This window comes from Vombatus ursinus, unplaced genomic scaffold, assembly GCF_900497805.2.
Source record: "Vombatus ursinus unplaced genomic scaffold, bare-nosed wombat genome assembly UNPS02005306.1, whole genome shotgun sequence".
NCBI lineage: Eukaryota > Metazoa > Chordata > Mammalia > Diprotodontia > Vombatidae > Vombatus > Vombatus ursinus.
In genome coordinates, this window is record NW_020945084.1 from 1 (window position 1) to 21,182 (window position 21,182).

Consider the following 21,182-nt stretch of genomic DNA (forward strand, 5'->3'; position numbering starts at 1 on the left):
CTTCCTTCCTTCCTTCCTTCCTTTCTTTCTTTCTTCCTTCCTTCCTTCCTTTCTTCCTTCCTTCCTTTCTTTCTTTTTCTTTCTTTCTTTCTTTCTTTCTTTCTTTCTTTCTTTCTTTCTTTCTTTCTTTCTTTCTTTCTTTCTTTCTTTCTTTCTTTCTTTCTCTCTCTCTCTTTCTTTCCTTCTTTCTAGGTGTATCGTATCATGGAAGAGCTCCTTCTGGGACGTAGGTGAAGCCAAAGCTTCTCAGGAGCCATAGGTCACTACTAGCCACATGTAAAAAAACTTTTCTAACCTATTCTCACTCTAATGACCATAATCTCCTGGCCTGTAATTTATTATCGTTCGTTGCCCTGCACGCAAGTGTTGAGAGCCCAGTGTTCCAACCTTGTGCCACTTTCTGGAAACTTCCCTCCTTGGCTTATCATTTTCTCACTAGTCCACTTCTACACATATGTGCTAAAGCAAGCCCTGGAAAGATTTACTTAAAAATCACTAACAATTTTGTGGAAAGTATAAAATGATGAGTGTTCCCCAAATGGTAGTTCTTAAAAATCTGAAGCATTGTGGTCAGAGAAGAATTAGGCTTGTGCTACTTAGCCCCAGAGGACAGATCTAGGAGCAATGGATGGAAATTAGAGGGAAGCAAACTTAGAATACATATTAGCATTTAATAAATGCTTGTTGACTGACATATAATAAAAACTTATAATTAAATTGTAATTAAAAAACATATAATAGAAACAGTCAGAGCTATCCAACAATGGAATGGTTTACCTCAGAAAATAGTGAGCTACTTGTCACTTGAGGTCTACAAAAAAGAGGATTTATAATTGAGTAGGAGTTGGATTAGATGACCTCTGGGGGTCAGTTCTACTTTTGAGATTCAATGACTCTGTATAGTAACTGTCAATATCATGATTTTTTAAAGGGTATAGGAGTTTGAGATTTAGATGGTATTCAAAAAAATAATTAACTTTGATATGCTGGCTAGAGTAGGGAGAGAACTAGGAAATATACCTATTGACAGTGATTGCTATATTATTTCTCTAACTTGTAACCTTTAAAGGCCACATTTCAACTTTTACACTTAAATTTTCCTTTCCCAGCACAGTTTTTCCCCAAATTAATTTAATCACAGAATACTTGAAATATGGAATCCATAAATGATGGTCCAAGGGATCTGGGAGTGTGGGACACATCAGAGATAAAGGAAAGGGTTGGGGAAAATATTGGAACAAAATAGAAGAATGTAAGTCAGTTTTTACATCCTAAATTACCATATGTAATAAGTATTTTTGACACAGATAAGTTTGATATTGAATATTTTAGATGAAAACTGTTAATAAAATTGAAATTTTTTCATAGAACCCCATATTCATACCACGCAGAACACTGGACTTCCTTGGAACACACTGTGGGAAACACTACCCTAAGTGGTTATGATTCTTTTTTTAAAATAAATTTATTTTTTGTTTTTAACATTTACTTCCATAAGATTTTGAGTTTCAAATTTTCTCCCCATCTTTCTCTTCCCCCCCACTCCAAGATGGTGTGTAATTTGATATAGGCTCTACATATATATTCATATTAAACCTATTTTCATGTTAGTCGGTGGTTATAATTCTTTTACCTTTATAATGGCAGCTTGGTGGCACAGTAAATAGAGTTCTGGCCTTTGAGTCAAGAGGACCTGAGTTAAAATCTGGCCTTAGATACTTACTAGCAGTGTGACCCTGAGCAAGTCATTCAACCCTGTTTGCCTTAGTTTCCTCATCTGTAAAATGAACTGGAGAAGGGAATGGCAAACCATTCCAGTATCTTTGCCAAGAATATTCCAAATGGGGTCATGAAGAATTGGACATGATTGAAATGATTCAACAGCAACTTAGGTTCTATACTTTCTCCCAGAGGTAGCTTATCATTTCTTGCTTCTTTTCTCTTAGAATATTTCAGTCCATATTTTTACTATCCATTCAAATCTAACTTTTTGCACCTCTCATTTATATTCCAAAAGTTTCTTCTGCCTTGGAGGACTCCTTTATTAATAATGGAATGTACCCAATGACCTATGTATTTTTGGGAAAATGCCTTTAGATGGGGCAGCTAGGTGGCTCAGTGGATAAAGCTCCGGCTTTGGAGTCAGGAGGACCAGAGTTCAAATCCAGCTTCAGACACTTGACACTTACTAGCTGTGTGACCCTGGGCAAGTCACTTAACCCTGATTACCTCACCAAAAAAAAAAAAAAAGGAAAAATGCCTTTAGAATCAAAACCATATTGAACACTTAATTCTGTTGATTCATACAGATGAGATCTTTCCACTTAGGTTTAACCACAAAGCCTGTCTGTTTTTAAAAATTTCTTATTAATCAATCAATAAGCATCTATTAAGTACCTACTATGTGCCAGGCACTATGCCAAGTGCTATATTATTTTTATTTATGTGTAACCCCACAAATGCCTCTGAGGTCCCTACCTACCTTGAGTTCATTGTTGTGTTTTGGCCTAAGTTAATTATGCAAACATAGCTCAAGTTCCCATTCTATTGATACTTTCAAGTCACAAATGATGCTGAACCCAAAATCAAATAGCAACATATTTAATGAAGACAGAGAGGCAAGGTAATTTATGCAGGAAAATAAACAGGCAACAGAAACAGAAAGAACCATTTTTCCCTCATATACAAAATGGATGTTGTTCAATCATTTCAGACTCTTCGTGACCCCTTTTGGGTTTTCTTGTCAAAGATACTAGAGTGGTTTGCCATTGCCTTTGTCAGCATATTTTATAGATGAGGAACTGAGGCAAACGAGGTTAAGTGACTTACCTAGGGTCATACAGCTAAGAAGAGTCTGAGACCAGATTTCAACTCAGGAGATGAGTCTTCCTGGTTCCAGGCCCAGTGCTCTATCCACTGCACTATCCCCTCTAGGAATTAGTGAGACAGTAACAACTCCTGGGAAAACTCTCATGAGAATGAGAAAATTGCCCCTCTTATGCCTGAGTAAATGGAAAATATATGATATGTGGAAAGAGATGATTTTCTCCATCTTCTCTCATTTTGGTTAGGGTAGCCAGCATGGAGGTTTATGGACAAATTTCAGGGACCTCATACAGTTTCTGGCTCCGGGGTAATCAGAATTCTGTTAGGATTCTTGGGCTAGGTTATCTTTATGGCCACTCCTCTGTCTCCTAGATATGGCCAAAGGTCTTCTTCCTCCTCCTTGCTCTAGTCAAAGGTTCTTCACGGTCAGAACCTTTGTTGTTTGGCTCTGCCTCTCTCTTCCCTCAACTTTGCAGTCTCAGTGAATGGCTGGTCCCCCATCCTATACTAGGAACTACCATCGATGCTTCCTCTTCTGAGATTTAGAGGCAGATAGTGGATTGAATGCAAAACCTGGCAACTGGATAATGTGTTAGACCTGAAGTCAAGAAAACTTGAGTTCAAATCCAGCTTCAAATACTAATTGTGTGACTCTGGGCAAGTCACTTAATCCCTATCTGCCTCAATTTCCTCATCTGTGAAATGGCGATAATAATAGCACCTACCTCCCAGGGCTTTTGTGAGGATCAAATGAGATGATATTTGCAAAGCACTTCATAAACCTTCAAGTGCTGTATGGCGTCGGCTGTTATGGACCGGTCTCTGTGATATAGAATAAAATGAGAGTGGACCTATTTCTGACTTCCGGTTTCTCCAGCTCTTGGAAGGGTTTGCAGTTCTTATGCACGTCATGAGCTATGCAAACCCACAGTCTGGCTACCTCTGAATTATTTCATTATTTTCCTGTTCCAGCTGTTCACAAGCAGGATGTTCTTACTGGAGAAAAGAGGCGGCATTGGAGCATTCGAGCTCCTCAGACACTGTTACGTATGATAGAGGAAACAGACGTCACCTCAACCTGCTCTACCACCACTGGAGGTGAGGCCAGTAGCTGACATGGATGGTGACATGGATGACAGCTCCTCATCCATGTCACCTAGGGAAGCTGGACTACTACTCTCCAATTGTGTTATGAGGCCACATTTGGTAGCTCCTCCTTTTCATAAGAATTCTTATGGAATTTGACATGAAATCATGAAGATAACCTATCCTATAGGATGGGGGCTCTTAGGTTTGGGTCCATGAGTTATTTTCATATTTTGATAGCCCTGTTTCAATATATTTGGTTTCCTTCATAATCCTATGCATTTTATTTTGCGCATTTAAAAACATTATTCTGAGAGGGGGTCTATAGGTTTTACCAGACTGCCCAAGGGGTCCATGGCATAAAAAAGATTCAGAACTCTAGGGTATCATCTGGTTTACTCTCTCTCTCTCTTTCTTCCTCTCCTCCCTGCCCCCTCCCTCTCCCTCTCTCTCCATCTCTGTCTCTCTCCCTCTTCTTCCTTTCCCCCCATCTCTGTCTCTCTGTCTGTCTCTGTCTCTTTTTAATTGTACTCAGTGTGACATACAGTAGATTCTGAATCAGGACTCCTGGGTTGTAGTTCCCACTCTACCATTTACTAGCTGTGTGACCCTAAGCAGGTAATTTGATTTTTCTGGATCTCAGTTTCTTTTTTTTTTTTTTAAATTTTTTAAGTGAGGCAATTGGGGTTAATTGACTTGCCCAGAGTCACACAGCTAGTAAGTGTTATGTGTCTGAGGCCAGATTTGAACTCAGGTCCTCCTGACTACAGGACTGGTGCTCTATCCACTGTGCCACCTAGCTGCCCCTAGACCCTAGTTTCTTTATCTGTAACATGAGGATAATACTGCATGCATGATCCCACAGGCTTGTTATAAGGAAAGTGCTTTGTAATGCTATATAAATGTGAACTATCATCATCATCATCATCATCATCATCACTCAAATTGTCCAAGACAAATTATTCATCTCTCTCATCTTAAATTTTTCATAGAAAATTAGGGTTGAAAGGCATATTAGCAAATCCAGTCTAGTCTGATCATTTTGCACATAAAGAAACTGCAGTCCAGAGAAGTTCCTTCAACCTGCCCTAGGTCACCCAGGCAGTCAGTGAGAGAGTGAGGACAAACCTTAGGTTATCTGATCCTGTTCTTATTCTAGTGACCTTTCCACCATAGTATACTGTCCCTCTATGTCTTCCAGAGAAAATTGGTAGGCCTTGTGTTAATTCAATTTTTCCCCTTTCTGTCTGAAGGTCTTTCTTTTCATCACTTGTATAATGTATTATTTTTCAGTGTTATTGTTAAATTTAATTACCACGTGTCCTGGAGTTTGCAGTATAGTTTTTGTTTGTTTGGAGGCAATCTGTAGACTCTTTCAACTGGCACTTGGTGTTCTGGGTTCAGAAGTTCTGTTTCTTCTATTCTTCTCGGCGTTATAATGTTGTGGTTTTTTGACTTGTAGTGTTCCTCTGAGAGACCTACCATATTTAAGTTCTCTTCTCATCCTGTCTTTGAGATCAATATATTTTCCTTGTAGGGAGACCATACTTCAGTTTAATGTTATTGTGTTTTCTATCTCTTCCTTAATTGTGCTTCACTTCCCTGTATTTGCATTCCCAACCAGTGATTCTATCTTTTATTTCTTTGATGAGGCTTGCCACCATGGATGTTTTTGTATTCTGCCAATTATTTCTGCTGTTCAGGCCATAAATTCTGTTTTCACAACTGAGTGTGTGTGTGTGTGTGTAATATATGTGTATCTACGTATCTATGTACATATACACAGATACACATACATATGCATTTGTGTGTGCATGTGTGTGTGTACACATACACACTTTCTGTGAACCTTATTATCTAAGGAAAGAAGTCTCGCGTCTAAAGTTCAGCCTCAGTTTCTCTCTCTCTCTCTCTCTCTCTCTCTCTCTGTCTCTCTCTCTCTCTCTCTCAATATTGTAGTAAATGTTGTACTACTACTAGTAATAGTGCAGGCACCTAAGTGGCTCAGTGGATACAATACTGGGCCCGGAGTCAGAAAGACCTGAGTTCAAATCTGACCTCAGACATGTATTAGCTGTTTTAATTTAAAGTTAGCTTCTTTTGGTAATTTTCTGCATCTCAAAAATCAAGATGTTATGTTGGCTAGGCAGCTAGACTTGGAATCAAGAAAACCTGGGTTCAAATTCTGCCTCAGACATTTACTAGCTTTGTGGGCAGTAGGTGGCACCATAGTACACAGAGAGTTGGGCCTGGAGTCAGCAAGACCTGAGTTCAAATTGGCTTCAGACAAGCTTCAGCTGCGTAACCTTGGTCACATCACTTAATTGCTGTTTGCCTCAGTTTCCTCATCTATAAAATGAGGATAATAATAGCATCTAACCTCTCAGGTTTGTTGTGAGGATCAAATGAGATAATATTTGTAAAGTATTTTGCAAATCTTAATGTGCTATGATTATTATTAATTCACTTAACTTCTCTATGATTCATTTTCTCATTTACAAAGTAAGGGGGTTCAATTCAACAGCCTCTGAAATCTCTTTCATCTCTAAATCTGCAATTTTCTATTTTCTTCTTATATCTGGTGGATGAGAAGCAAAAAATTGGTTTTCTTTTTAGGAATGCTTTGATTATCTCTTTTTAATTGAATATCCGCCTTTTCTCATTAATAGGTAGGCTCAGATTTGCAAGGTTGGTCACCTTGAGTTTTATCTTGAGCTCCTTTGCTCTTTAGCACACATTATTCTGTTTCCTACTATGGTTTTTGGTGTGTGTGTGTGTGTGTGTGTGTGTGTGTCTTTCACTAGATCACTTTACTTCCCTATCCTTGGCCTCCTATTCTATAAAATGAGGAAGCTGAACTAAATATTCTCTAAGGACCCTTTCCAGTTCTAACATTTTGTGATTCTATTAAAAAGAAAGAAAAAACAGTTATTTTAATTTTTTTTTCCTGTTAACACTTCTTCTTCCAGATGGCCAGGTTATTATAATTGAAGACGCTTCAGATAATAGGAAACAGTGGAGACAGGAATCACCAGGGACACTAATGAATATGTTAGCGGGAGCAGAGCTGGCCAGTGACTCCTTTTCTGCAAATGAACAAGAGTTTGGTATGAAGTTTATTATTAAGACCATAACTGCCCTCTCTGGACTTTGGCCAGAGACCTGTGAGAACAATAAGGTGATTAAAAAAAAATCTATGGAGTAGAGAAACAAGTGGGAAAGTTTCTAACATTTCTAGAAATTTCTTTTACTACGCATTGTACAATAGACCTGCAAATCTACAAGTAGGGTAGGTTTGTTTTCTTTTTGTCTAATCAAATGACAGATTGTGATTAGTAGGATAAATAGAATTGGTAACCTTGCATTTGATATCTTGGAGCTCAGGTGGCATTCTGGGAGCCACTGAGTGATCTCCAATAACTTTGCAATGGGTGAAATAAATCTATCACGATGCCCAGAATTTCTTCTAGCAATTTTTAACAAGAATCTGAGCCTATGTTCTGGAGAGCTTTTATTTAGCACTTCAGTTTATTTTTAGGAGAACAATCCTTCCTTTCCAGGGTTTAAAGAGAATTCATCTTACTATGGGAGTTTGATTTTCTTACTCTAGCTTTTTCAGGCATGCTAGTAAACAAATATAAGCTATGGTTCAGGGTCCCAGGCTCTGAGCTTACACAATCTGGGTTCAATCTAAGTAACCTGCACCCCAAGTCATAACTGATACATTTTGCCTCCATGCAGAATTTCCTCTGGGAACTTCAGAATCTAGTTTGTGTCTAGGTCTCCATAGATATAGGTAAAGGGACCCTGGCTCCCATAAACACTGAAGGTAAGATATAAGATACTTGCATTTCATATGTAAGATTCCTTTATTTTGTGTCACAGATTGAATGCATAAAGCACAAAGGATTCACAGTAGCCCATAAACAAGTAAAGCTTCTAAGGTATCCATTTTGGGTTCCTTCTTCTAAATAGTTTCTATGTTATTATTATTATCTGGTTCCTCCCCTCCACCCCCTTGTTTTCTATTGTCCTTCACTCTTCGAAATACGATTTCCTCCAAGTGATAAAGAGAATATTGCCTCATTGTAGGAATTTTCTCCCTGATTGTGCAATTTGTTATAGACCTTTGCCCTTCCCTTGGTAATTTTTTCCCCCATTTGCCTTGAAATCTCCTCCCTGGGTCCATGCCTTCCTACTCTTCTGGGTCAGTTGTCCCCAGCCACTCTGATTCCCCTTATATTGTTAGCCAGGGTGAGTTGTCTTTCTAAGCACCAAATCACTTCAGATTAAACCTATAGTTAAGATCCCCAACTCCCTTTATAGAATATCTCTCTTCTCCCATGTTAGCATTCATCAGTGTTTACCTCCTCCTACCATTGAAACCAGATTTCTGCCCTTTTTCCACTTTTAGGAATCCTCCTCTTTTGTCTCCTCTCCAGTTCTCTGTAGGCTCTTCTCCAGAGAGACTACAGGAGTTATTTGTCCTTTGTTGTTAGCCTTTGACTTGATTATTATTTAGTCATTCAGTCATGTCTGACTCTTTGTGACCCCATTATCCTACTGTCCATCGGGTCTTCTTAGAAAGGATAATGTAGTGGTTTGCCATTTCCTTCTCCAGGGGATTAAGGCAATCAGAGGTTAAGTGACTTGCCTAAAGTCACACAGCTAGTAAATGTTTGAGATGAAAGAAATTATTATTTCTATCCTATATTAATAGCCAATTATTGAATTAGAACTTAAGTTTTTCCCTTCCTTTTCTTCATTTAGACATCAGCCCCTGTAGGTTATTCAGGCAGCCTTTGAAGTGCAGGGCTCATAATGAGATGAAATCTTGGGTGAAAATGACCCAACTGGAAAACTCAGATCTGATCAAAAGGTAAAGAAATTTTATTTTAGGTGAATGGATATATTCCAGCTCATAGCATTTTACTAGGTAAAAGTGGATTCCTCCTTTTGTCTAGATTACCCTAGATGAGGTGATATGGGTATAGATAAATCTCTTTGACCAAGACTGAGAGATCAGAGTCATGTCCCCCCGACTCTCATTAGAATAAGCCCACCTCTCATTATAGTGTTCATCCTCTCATTAATTGTTAATCAGAGTGGATTGCTACTCTCAGGAACACCCACTCTTCCAAAGGCATATAAGCATTGAATGGGTTCCATAAGGGGTCTTTGGCATTTGAGAGTTCCACTGACTCCTTTTATTAATTACTGCTATCATGATTAATAAAATGATTCATTATTCAGTCACAGAGGCCAGTTTTGAACTCAGGTCTTCTTGACTCCAGGCCCAGGGTTCTATCCACTGAGCCGCCTCCTTTGACTTATTAGGGAACATCAGTTATTCCCATCCGAGTTTTTCCTCCTCTTTCCCCTTTATTGTACCTTACCATTATGTAATTTAATCTCACAAAAACACATTGATTCGCCCATAGGTAGGGTGTTGTGAGGCTTAGCCCGCAATGTTTCAGGCCCGTTTCTCCACCATCATTTCCACTGGACCTTGGCTTCCAGCCTTTTCTCCTCGTGTGCTTTGAGAAAGAAATCTCTCACCAGTTTCTCGGTATTTTTTTTTATTGCTGCTGCCATCCCTGGATGCTATATTTGTTTGCTTTTTGTATTTCTGTGTCTGGTGAGTGAGAAGCAAATTATGTCTTCAGGTTTGTTTTTCTTTTTAAGAATACTTTGAGGGGGCAGGTAGGTGGTGCAGTGGATAGAGCGCTGGCCTTGGAGTTGGGAGATCCTGAGTTCAAATCTGGCCTCAGATACTTGGCACTTACTAGCTGTGTGACCCTGGCCAAAAAAAAAGAATGTTCTTTTTAAGTGAATATCCATCTTTTTTCATAAATAGGCAGGCTCAGATTTGCAGGGTTGATCACCTTGAGTTTTATCTTGAGCTCCTTTGCTCTTTAGAACACATTATTCTATTTCCTACTGTGGTTTTTGGTAGGTCTTGTGTTAATTCAATTTTTTCCCCTTTCTATCTGAAGGTCTTTCTTTTCATCACTTGTATAATGTGTTATTTTTCAGTGTTATTGTTAAATTTAATTACCACGTGTCCTGGAGTTTGCAGTATAGTTTTTGTTTGTTTGGAGGCAATCTGTAGATTCTTTCAACTGGCACTTGGTGTTCTGTGTTCAGAAGTTCTGCAGGTTTTTTTCTATTCTTCCCTGCATTATAATGTTGTGGTTTTTTGACTTGTAGTGTTCCTCTGAGAGACCTACCATATTTAAGTTCTCTTCTCATCCTGTCTTTGAGATCAATATATTTTCCTTGTAGGGAGACTATACTTTAGTTTAATGTTATTGTGTTTTCTATCTCTTCCTTAATTGTGCTTCACTTCCCTGTATTTGCATTCCCAACCAGCGATTCTAAATTTTGTTTCTTTGATGAGGCTTGCCACCATGGTTGTTTTTGTATTCTGCCAACTATTTCTGCTGTTCAGGCCATAAATTCTGTTTTCACAACTGAGTGTGTGTCTGTGTGTGTGTGTGTGTGTGTATAATATGTGTATGTACATATACATAAATATACATACACATCCATGTGTATATATACACACACACTCTCTCTGTGAACCTTATTGTCTAAGGAAAGAAATCTCAGAAATCTTCAGCCTCAGTTCTCTCTCTCTCTCTCAATATTGTAGTAAATATTGTAGTACTACTACTACTAGTAGTGGAGGCACCTAGGTGGCTTAATGAATAGAATACTGGGCCTGGAATCAGGAAGACCTGAGTTCAAATCTGGACTTAGACACTTATTAACTGTGTGACCCTGGGCAAGTCACTTATAACCCTGTTTGCCTCAGTTCATGTGTAAAATGAGCTGGAGAAGGAAATGGCAAACCCCTCCAGTATCTTTGCCAAGAAAACCCCAAATAAGGTTGTCAAGAGTCAGACACAACTGAAAAACAACTATTGTAGTAAAGGCTTGTTCTTGACCACAACTTGGGTGTTAGGAATGATTTCTTTAAGTTCTTGTAATGTTCCCCTGCCTCCAGGCTGCCTCCAGATATTGTCTGGGAGGCAGTGAATAAACCAATATAGCTGGAGTGGATTGTCTGAAGAGAAAAAAGAGAATTATAAAGCTTGAAGGTACCGTAGAGAATTTCAGATCTCATTTAACAGATAAGAAAACTGAGGCCCAGAGAACTTAAATGATTTAACTAAGGTCACATTCCTCGTAAGCACCCAAATTGGGATTTCAACCTAGGCTTTTTGAAGGCAAATTTAATTCTCTGTCTCTCTCTCTCCATATATAATATAATATAATATAATATAATATAATGTACTATAACATTATATTATGTTATAATATAGTATATAGATACATATATATATATTATCCCATACTGCCCTGTTGCACATAGTAAGAGATAATGCTGGGACAAGAATAACTGTCTTTCTAATATAAAGTTCTTATATATTCTGACTTGTGTTGGCATTCGGTTATTTGTTTGGTTTTTTTTTTTTTGAGGAAAAGAAAGCAACATTAGGGATTATGATTTTTTCATACCTCTTCAACACCGAATTAAAAGTATAAGTGCCAGCATATGGTCAGGACTCAGAATCTGCTCTAATGTTTTTTGCCCTGAGTAGAGAAGTTGGGCAGAAAATAGGGGAATCAGAAGAAAAAGAGCAGAAGCTTCCTTATTGTGTTGACCTGTAGCCTTCAAAGTCAAGTATTGGGGGTTTGTTTCAGGAGAGGTAAGTGGGGTAGGGAGGGGAGGAAAAATCAGTGTTACAGAAGTGCATGGATTTTGTTTTCTTTGTTTTGTTTTGTTTTTTGTTTTTGCAAAACCCTAGCAAAACCTTGCTAGGGATAATGTGAATGATTTCACACCCTGCCCCAACATCCACCACTGACTTCCAGATCTTAATAGTTCTTAGAAAAAGTCTAGAGGAAAAAATATTCCTTCTGGATTCATCATTCCAGCTGTTGATGATTGTAGCAGTTGCCCATGAAATTGATAAATAACCCTGCATCTTCAGGTGCAGAATTTCAGTGACAATTTCTCTAGAGGCATTTTAATGAAAGAGCACAATCATGTGAATAATTTCTTTGATAGCTGCTTTGGGTAGTTATAAGGCTTTGAGCATCATGGGAAAGCATTGACTGTACATATTTGATTTCTGGACCCTGAGGTTTTCTTGAACACCCCCTTAATTCTTTTTGTCTATGTGTAGAAGACCAGAGCACCAACTCTCTGGGATTGGGCAAGCTGGTTTGCATCCCTTTCCTAAAGATTTACCTTTTCTTTATTAGATATCTTGGAGAATTACAGGCTGAAGTTTTTCTCCAAACCCCACAAAAACTAAATAGAAAGTCTAATACCTCTTTCAAGCTATTTATCTGATGAAATGATGCTTATGGGCATTTTTCTTAAAAACCAATTACTAGAATGATTTTCTCTGTGTGTGCTTTAACAAGGGCTGTGAGAGAGAAAGAAAACAAGTTTTTCATAAAGGTTTTTCTTTCCCAGATGAAATCATAACTAATTGGTTGCCTATGCACCTGTAGGCAAAGGGTTCCTAACCTTTTTTTTTCTTCATGGATCCTTTTGGAAGTCCAGTGGAGCATATGGACTCCTTCTTAGAATAATATTTTAAAATCATAAAAATATATGGTATTACAAAGGAAATGAGTTATAGTGAAATAAATATATAATTTTTTTCCTTTTCCAAGTTTAATACCCCCCAGATTAATAACTCTGAGCTCTAGGCCTTTGTTGAACTTTGGCTGTAAGGTAAATATGATGGTACTTCTAGTTCCTGATTAATGTGAATAATTAATCCCTTGAAATAAAATTATTCAAATTCACACTTCATATTTCCATTGGACTGGAACCAATTACCATATTTTACATGATTGTGACTTCTAATAGTATGAATTCATTATTATTTGTACTAATTGGACTTACAGTTGAGTCCAGGTACTCTTCTGTTCTCACCAGACAGACCAATGTGAAGGCAGAAGGCCAAGTCTCTCACTGGGATGCCAGGAATCCTACCCCAAAATTAATACGTCTTAATGGATGAAAGCTCCTGTTGCTACTTGACTCAGTATGTCATCCCTGGAGGCCAGTGACATACAGCTGTCACTAACTCATTTACAGGAAAGCCAGACTACAGGGGGAAATGGAATGAGTTTGTGGAGAGGAAGTGGAGCCAGTGAGTGTATGCTACTCTTTTTAGATATCTAGAAATGAAGGACAGGAAAGCAGAGGCTGATAACTGGAGGGGATGGTAAGGTCAAGCAAAGAGATTTTTAGGACAGAGGAGAGCTGAGAATAGTAGGCAATAGGGAAAAAAAACAGACATGGAGAGATGGAAAATGAAAGGGAATAATTGATAAAACAATGCTCTAGAATGTATTTTTGTTCAGTCATTTCAGTCATGTCTGACTCTTCATGACCCCATTTGGGGTTTTCTTGGCAGAGATATTGGAGTGGTTTGCCATTTCCTTCTCTAGCTCATTTTACAGATGAGAAAACTGAGGCAAACAAGGTTAAGTGATTTAGCCAGGGTCACACAGCTAGTGTCTGAGACCAGATCTGAACTCATGTCTTTCAGGCCAGGCAACTCTATTTATAGAGTGTAAAAAAGTATAAAAATGGAGGGATTAACTTTTTCAAGGAAAACTATTGCATTCTCTAAGACTGGAGGAAAGGAGAAAAGAATGGGAAAAACTGTATAGAGGTTTTGAAGAACAGAGAAGAGGAATTGAATGGAAGATCTCAGACTAGCCAGTTTATGCACCTACTCAGCTTTCAGACTATATTGGGCCAATCTCCACTGGAAGGTCCCTGCCCAATCCATAGAGAACCCAGTCTTGAACTGAGTGTAACAAGAGTGGCCAGCAGGAAAATTGTCTGAAAAATAAAAGCCATTCACAAGCTATTAACATTAGTTTTCTTCCTGAAAGGGATGCTTTTTATGGAGAAATGGCCTTGTTATTCCAGAGGTGAGTCACCACCTAATGTTGACCACAGAGCAATGGCAGGTTCAAGCATTGTTCATTTGTTAGCATTAGCCAGAAGCTATAATAGGAAAGTGGTGTCAGTGTTTAAAAGGAGGCAAGAGAATGTAGCACATATGAAGACGGCTGCCCCAGAAAATGATTGAGAAGTCTTGGTCTAAAATTTGTATTGATTTTGTGTGACCATTCCAAGGGATAATTTTTTTCTCCAGGGCTATACTTGAACTTTAGAATTTTCTCTCTTCTGCTGCATTTAGCCTTTGGGTTTCTCTCCATCCAGTGCTTTCTTCATTGTGTATGGCATTTTTTTTTTATTTGCTCCTATCTCCAGCCTTAGTTTTTAGATTGCAGGGTTTGTGCTTGGATCAGACTATGCTTCCATAATCCTAGATCAGATGGGTAGGCCCAGTTTGACCTTGAGTTTGATGGTTAAAACTAGGCCCCACTTTCTGTAAGAGTTGTCTGGCCTTGCCTCGGGCTGTGGTTCAGGCCAAGGCTACCTGGATGCCAGCTTTGTCATGGGCCTCCTGCTTGCTGTGTCAAGAATGGCCCCACCCTGTCTTTCACCATGGATGAGGATGAGGCCCCTGTGTCACACTTCACACTTGTGGTGCTGTTTTATTCCTAAAAGCTGCTGTGGGACTGGGCTAATTTTCAATTTGTTTTCCTCCTAGAATACTTTTGTTTCCACTCTGTAGTTCCAAAGCATTCTTCTAATCCATTTGTGGACTACATGGAGAGGGTTGTAGCTGATTCTCTTTGGTTTTCTTTTTATCATTGTTCATTTTAGTACAGTTTTAGAGCTTGCACTGGGATGTTTGAGGGAGAACTGGGCTCTTCTAGGTCCTAACATACCACCACCTTCCCACAATCCCCACTACCTCCAGGATCAAATATAAAATCTTCTATTTGGCTTTTAAAGTCTTTCATACTTGGCCCTTTCCCAACTTTACAGTCTTCTGACATCTTACTCTCCTCCACGTACTGTGAGATCCAGTGACACTGGCCTCTTTACTGTTCCTCACAATATACTTCATCTTCTGCTCTCAGGGTGTTTTTACTACGTCTCCCATGCTCAGCATTCACTCACTTCTTATTTCTCACCTCCAAACTTCCTCCGAATTTCAGCCAAGGTCTCACCTTCTGTCTTGGTAGCAGGAAGTCCTTCCCAGTTCTCCTTAAACTTAGTGCCTTCCCTCCAGGATTAATCTACAACTTATCCTCTAAATATATTGTTTGTATATAGTTGTTTGCGTGTTTTCTTCCATTCCAGGGCTTGTTGAGAGCAAGGAGTGTTTTTTGTTTTTTTTTGTTTTTTGCTTTATTTTGTTTTCTTTCTTTGGGTCCCCAGTGCTTAGCACAGTGTCTGACGCAGAGTAGGTACATTAATAGTTTGTTGACTTGACCTGACAATTAGTGAGGCTAAAAGGAGGTTGCAGAGCATTTAGGATGCCCTGAAATGCATTGTGTGAGGAGATTAGCCAATAAGACTTACCCTTTTTTCACACTTACCCAGTGTCAGATTTTATATTCCTGGGCTCAAAAATCACTGCAGATGGCAACTGCAGTCGTGAAATTAAAAGATGCTTGCTCCTTGGAAGGAAAGCTATGGCAAATCTGGACAGCCCACTAAAAAGCAGAGATATCACCCTGCCGATAAAGGTTCATATAGTCAAAGCTATAGCTTTTCTAGTAGTAATGTATGGCTATGAGAGTTGGACTAAGGAAAACTGAGCACTGCAGAATTGATGATTTCAAAGTATGGTGCTGGAGAAGACTTTTTAGAGTCCCTTGGACAGCAAAGGGGTCAAATCAGTTAATCCTTAAAGAAATTAATTCAGGCTATTCACTGGAAGGTCAAATACCCAAAGCTGAAGCTTAAATACTTTGGCCACATAATGAGAAGATCAGACTCATTGGAAAAGACCCTGATGTTGGGAAAGATTGAAGGCAAAAAGAAAAGGGGACAGCAGAGGATGAGATGGATAGATAGTATCATGGAAACAACAAACATGAATTTGGACAAACTTCAAGAGATAGTGAAGGATAGATAGAAGGGCCTGGAATGCTATATAGTCCATGGAGTCACAAAGGGTTGGACATAACTAACAAATGAACAACAACAACAAAAAAAAGTTTTTCATTGTTCAGCAAAACGTGTGTGTAGCAATTGGGGTTAAATGACTTGCCCAGAGTCACACAGCTAGTGAGTGTTATGTGTCTGAGGTCTGATTTGAACTCAACTCCTCCTGAAGCCAGAGCTGGTGCTTTATCCACTGCGCCATCTAGCTGCCCCAAAACAAATCAGTCGATGAATTTTTATTAAGATAAAATCTCACAACTGTACTTGAGTATGCACAATAGAAAGAGCACTGGAGTCTGAGAATCTGGGTTAAAATCCTATGTTTGATGCTAACTAACTATGTGATATTGGGCAAGTCACTTAACTTCCCTAAGACTGTTTCCTCATTTGTGAAATAAGGGGGTTGGACTGGATAGGCCTCTGAGGTCCCTTCCATATTTTGAATTATGATCCTATGAACTTCCTTCAAATCCCTCCCAGATCTCTGTGTCAAAAGCCTTTTAAATTTTAACTTTAAATACCAAGGGATTTAGCAAATGCCAGTAAAGCTGAAGGCCTTCTTTACCAAATGGCTAGGCTATACAATGGATAGAGCTCTGAACTTGGAGTCAGGAAGACCTGAATTCAAATCCTCCCTCAGACACTTACTAGCTGTGTGACCTTGGGCAAGGTGGTTAGTCTGTCTTGGTTTCCTCATCTGAAAATTATGATGATGATGACCGAAGGAGGTAGCATATGTAAAGTGCTTTGCAAACCTTAAAGTGATATATAAATACTGGCTCTTGTTAAGCTACACCTCTAACAGCTCAAATAGACTCCTACTTGAAATGTTCTGAGAATCTACTCTTATCCACCAGAGAAAATAGATTGACTGGGAGGCAGAAGGAGCAGAGAAGTGGGAAGCACAAACCACCTCAGTACTTGTCGAAAACACATAGATGTTGGGAATTTCAATGTTATTCTTGAAAATGTTTTCTATAGATAAGTTAAAACATTTCTTTTACACACAGCTTCACACTTAATGAACAGTATAATTATATAAAAAGTAGAAGTACATTTTAATATTGCATTATGTATCACATACGTTATATGCATGTGTGTGTATTATATGTATGTATGTATGTGTGTATATTTATACATTTTGACATTCTATTACCAAATATCACCTATCCATTCAATGTCAGATTTTGATTACTTTGATCAATGATGTTCATTGTCTTTGTGTATTTTTCACCTTTGTTTCTATCCTATTTGTACATTTGCTATTACAATTTTTAAGTGCTCAAGGACCTTATGAAAATCCTGTACATGAATCTTATTGGTGATAGCTACACTTATCAACCTTGATAAATAGATTCCTGTTTGTAGTTACACAACTAGTTCACACCTGCATTTAAATTCTTCTAAAGGAACCCTTCTTAGCAGGGGTTCTTAACCTGAGCTCTATAGACAGATTTCAGGGGTCCAGGATATTGTTTTTTTAAAAAATATTTTGATAATTATATTCCAACAGATTTGGATTCCTTTGTTTTATCTTGTGTATTTTATTTTATGCACTTAAAAACCATATTCTGAGAAGGGGCCCATTGACTTTGTCCAACTCCAGAGGTGTACTTGACACAAAAAGGTTAAAACCCCTTATTTATTATGAAGATGACCTCTTTCCTCTGCCAGTCTTTATGAAGTAGTTGCATATATAGCTAAAACAGGAATTATCCTAAAATGAAAAGGAAAGAATTTTGCATTTCTGTAGTCAATCAGTAGGTCATTTACTTGCCTATCTCATGAACCACTGTGAAATAGGTCTTCCTAAAACTAAAAATGAAACATGTCTGTTTCTCTTCCCTTGGTCTATATCGGCTCTCATTGCAACTAAGTAGCAAGTATGCCACAGAGATGAGAATTCACAAAGTGATTCACTTTCCATGTACTTCAGGAAATTATACAAAGTATCCACTTGGGAGTAAATATACTGGTTGACATCAGAAAAAAATTCTTTAATCACAGTGTTTAGCAAACCTTCAGATTATATTTTATTTTTATCTCTCCATCATTTTCACATTTTAAAATAAAATCAAGAGAAAGAAGAAATGCCCTAAAAAGTGGCATGGAATATTTGGAGTGGGTGGAAACTATTATTTTTATATGTAACACCCTCAAGGCTCCTCTCTAATGTGGGCTCCCAGAGAAGCTATTCTAGGTACACTGTTACGAGTTCTTACAAACAGCGTCTTTTAGTAAGCACGCACAGATCAGGTCACATCAGCTCAAACAACATGAGATTAGAATAAAATACACGACAACAGATTCTCCTAATATACTCACAGTCGTTACGCACAGATTTTATTTCACTAGGGTACTCACACCTGTTATACTGAATAACCACATAAACCAAAATAAAAACCCCTGTTTCTGACGGTGATATTCTTTCATCACTTACATCTTCACTGCACCTTAAAACTAGATTTTCACACGTGACATTTCCTACGTAGTGTTTTCCCACCAGGAGCCGCTATTGAGCTGCTCTTCAGTAGCAAGTTCATTTAAATCCACACATTTTCTTTACCGAGCAGCTGTTGGCCCCGCTAGGAATCAAATGCAAGGTAGAATCCTGGCAGGGACACAGCGGAAAGCTCTTAGCAAACTACTTTCATTAACTGAAAAAGATACATGACAAGATCATCCAATAGCGTAATTATGTCGCATGCTTTTGCATTGTAAGCTTCATTCCCACTCGTTGGACTCCCTCAGTCTAATTCATACTTTAGTTATGGTCAGAAAATTCCTTTTAATTTCTATCATCACCTGGTCTTGGCAAGTCATTTCGAGAGGAAACCATTTACCAAAACAGCGAAAGAGTTGAATGAAGTTGAATAAAGTGAGGATTTTTCTCTCAAACCCCTATCATGCCGCTTGGATTCTATGCAAATCACAGGGGATAGAGGGAGGAGACTGGAAATGGTTAGTCATAGCTGCTCTACTTCTCCCCCTGTCTCCCAGCTACAGAACAACTCCTTTTCTACATAGAACGTATTTAAATAAGGTGCTGTCAATTCTGGAATAACAGTGCTAACTGAGACAGGTAGGGCAGATAGTTAAGCAATAATTTACATTTACCCCTGGCAAAGTTTTTCTATGCCAGATTCACATTTCAAGTTATGGTTGGCTTTTATTAGCACATTAAAAATATTCTTCATTCTCTGAGCACATGTTCACTCATGATAAGGGGGAGTGACTTGGACTTTTGATTGGTGGCAAAGTCACCCTGGGATTAAATGTCCAACACAATTCATCTGTGCAAAGGAGGATCCAGGTGTGGATAATGCAGTGTTCAGGTTATTCCTAATAACATTGCTTTGGGAGGTTGAACACATTGTAATACTTGCCACCTACCGCAAGAACCAAATAAAGATCATGTCAAATAGGATTTAACAGTGATAGATTCATAGAGAGTAATAATATTAATGTTTATATTAACACAAAACCACAGCAGCTGACATTTCTATAGTGTGTGAAAGGTGTTTAAAGTATTTTACACATACAGTATCTCATTAGTTATTTACAAGTCCTTTACCCTGGTGTTTTTTCTCCTACAACATGCTGACTCTAAAAATGCTGTCATGAAATCGAATATTTCAGGTATGAATTGATAAATGAGGGTTCTGTGGTAAACATTCCACCTCTTAGGGAAGTGCTTTAATCTAGGTAAATGGTGGTAGCCAAGCCACTTCTTACAAATTAGAGAAAATTGGATGTTGGGTGTTTTTAGTCTCCATTATTTACTTTCCTGCCTTGCCAGTAAGAAAGGAATGCTTTTAAAAAATTTACAAAATAATCACAGAAAAAAATGATGTGGCTGGGTGGGAGAGAGGCTGGCTTTTCATAGTCATTAATTAGTGGTGTCACCAATAATGTTACAGGAACAACAGGAAATTTTAGAGAATTGTAGAGGTTCCTTGTTTTAATAAGATACTAACTGATCTTTATGTTTAACTAGTGGAAACATTAAAGTACTGGCTTTCCAGTGCTGAAGAGGAGGGGAAGGTGGAACCAACCTCTGCTGCTGTTATGGATGAAGAACAACTGGAGCCTAGATCTGATGATGATGATGATGATGATGATGATGATGATGATGATGATGATACGTAAGTGACCGAAATGAAAGACTGGTAGAAATGTTCCATTACTGGGATGGAAAAGAATATCTCTAACTGAACGAGCATTTTCCCCCTTTCCCTCCCCTTTAAAAAAATAATCTATTCAGTAGTTTTAAACATTGATACCCAGATTAGTCTGTACTTGGAATGGAATAACAGTTGGACCTTTGCCTATTTAATGACTAGATTTAAAATACTGATTCATTGATAAGTGAGAAACAAAAGCCTACCCTTTCCAAAATTTACATTTTATGAATTAGAATTCAAAGGTTTTTTTTTTTAAAGATATAGAGGAGAACTTGGAACTTATCTAATCCAATTCTTCATTTTATGGATAAGAAAACAGATCCAGAAAAGTTAACTGACTCATCCAAGATTATGCAACTAATTACTGGCTGACCCAGGACTAGAGCTCAAGTCTCTGAGGGACAATAACAAAAGCAGAAATTTAAGTATCATTTTTGCATATGTTATCTCATTTGAGCTTTGGAAGAATCCTGTGAGAGGTACTACAGGCATTATTAGCTATGTATAAGATGGGAAAACTGAGACTCTGAGAAATTAATGATTTGTTTGTGGTCACACAACTAGTAAATGTTCAAGTTGAGATAAGAACCCAGGTGCCTGGGGCAGCTAGGTGGCACAGTGGATAGAACCTCAGACACATAACACTTACTAGCTGTGTGACCCTGGGCAACTCACTTAACCCCATCACCTAGACAAAAAGAAAAAACAAGAAAAAAAGAAGAACCCAGGTTCCTTCTTATTCCAGACCTAACATCCCTTCCACTGGAAGAGACTTGTCCAAGATCACACAGCTAGTTGGTGGCTAAGCCATGATGTAATTGATGTTGTTTCCCTTCCCCCAAATGTGTGACATATACTATCAGTTATATAAAGCTAAGAGCTATAAATCGGAAAGACCCATACGGTTTTTATTTTTTTTAATTAGGACAAGATATTACTGGCATTTTATTTCATTGATTAAAAGTCTCTGAGTCTTTTCTTATACATAGGATTATTAGCTAGAATTTTCTTCGGGC

The 21,182-nt window shown here is 38.2% G+C and overlaps 1 protein-coding gene across 1 annotated transcript; it reads left to right on the forward strand.

Annotated features, from left to right (window-relative positions):
• Positions 1 to 204: 204 nt before the first annotated feature.
• Positions 205 to 20,070, forward strand: LOC114032456 (serine/threonine-protein kinase Nek5-like; the record flags this gene model as incomplete). Its single annotated transcript, XM_027847768.1, has 4 exons — positions 205 to 226; positions 3,799 to 3,924; positions 6,882 to 7,019; positions 19,980 to 20,070. Coding segments are annotated over exons 1-4 (377 nt in total), but the record flags the coding sequence as incomplete, so codon positions are not given.
• Positions 20,071 to 21,182: the final 1,112 nt, after the last annotated feature.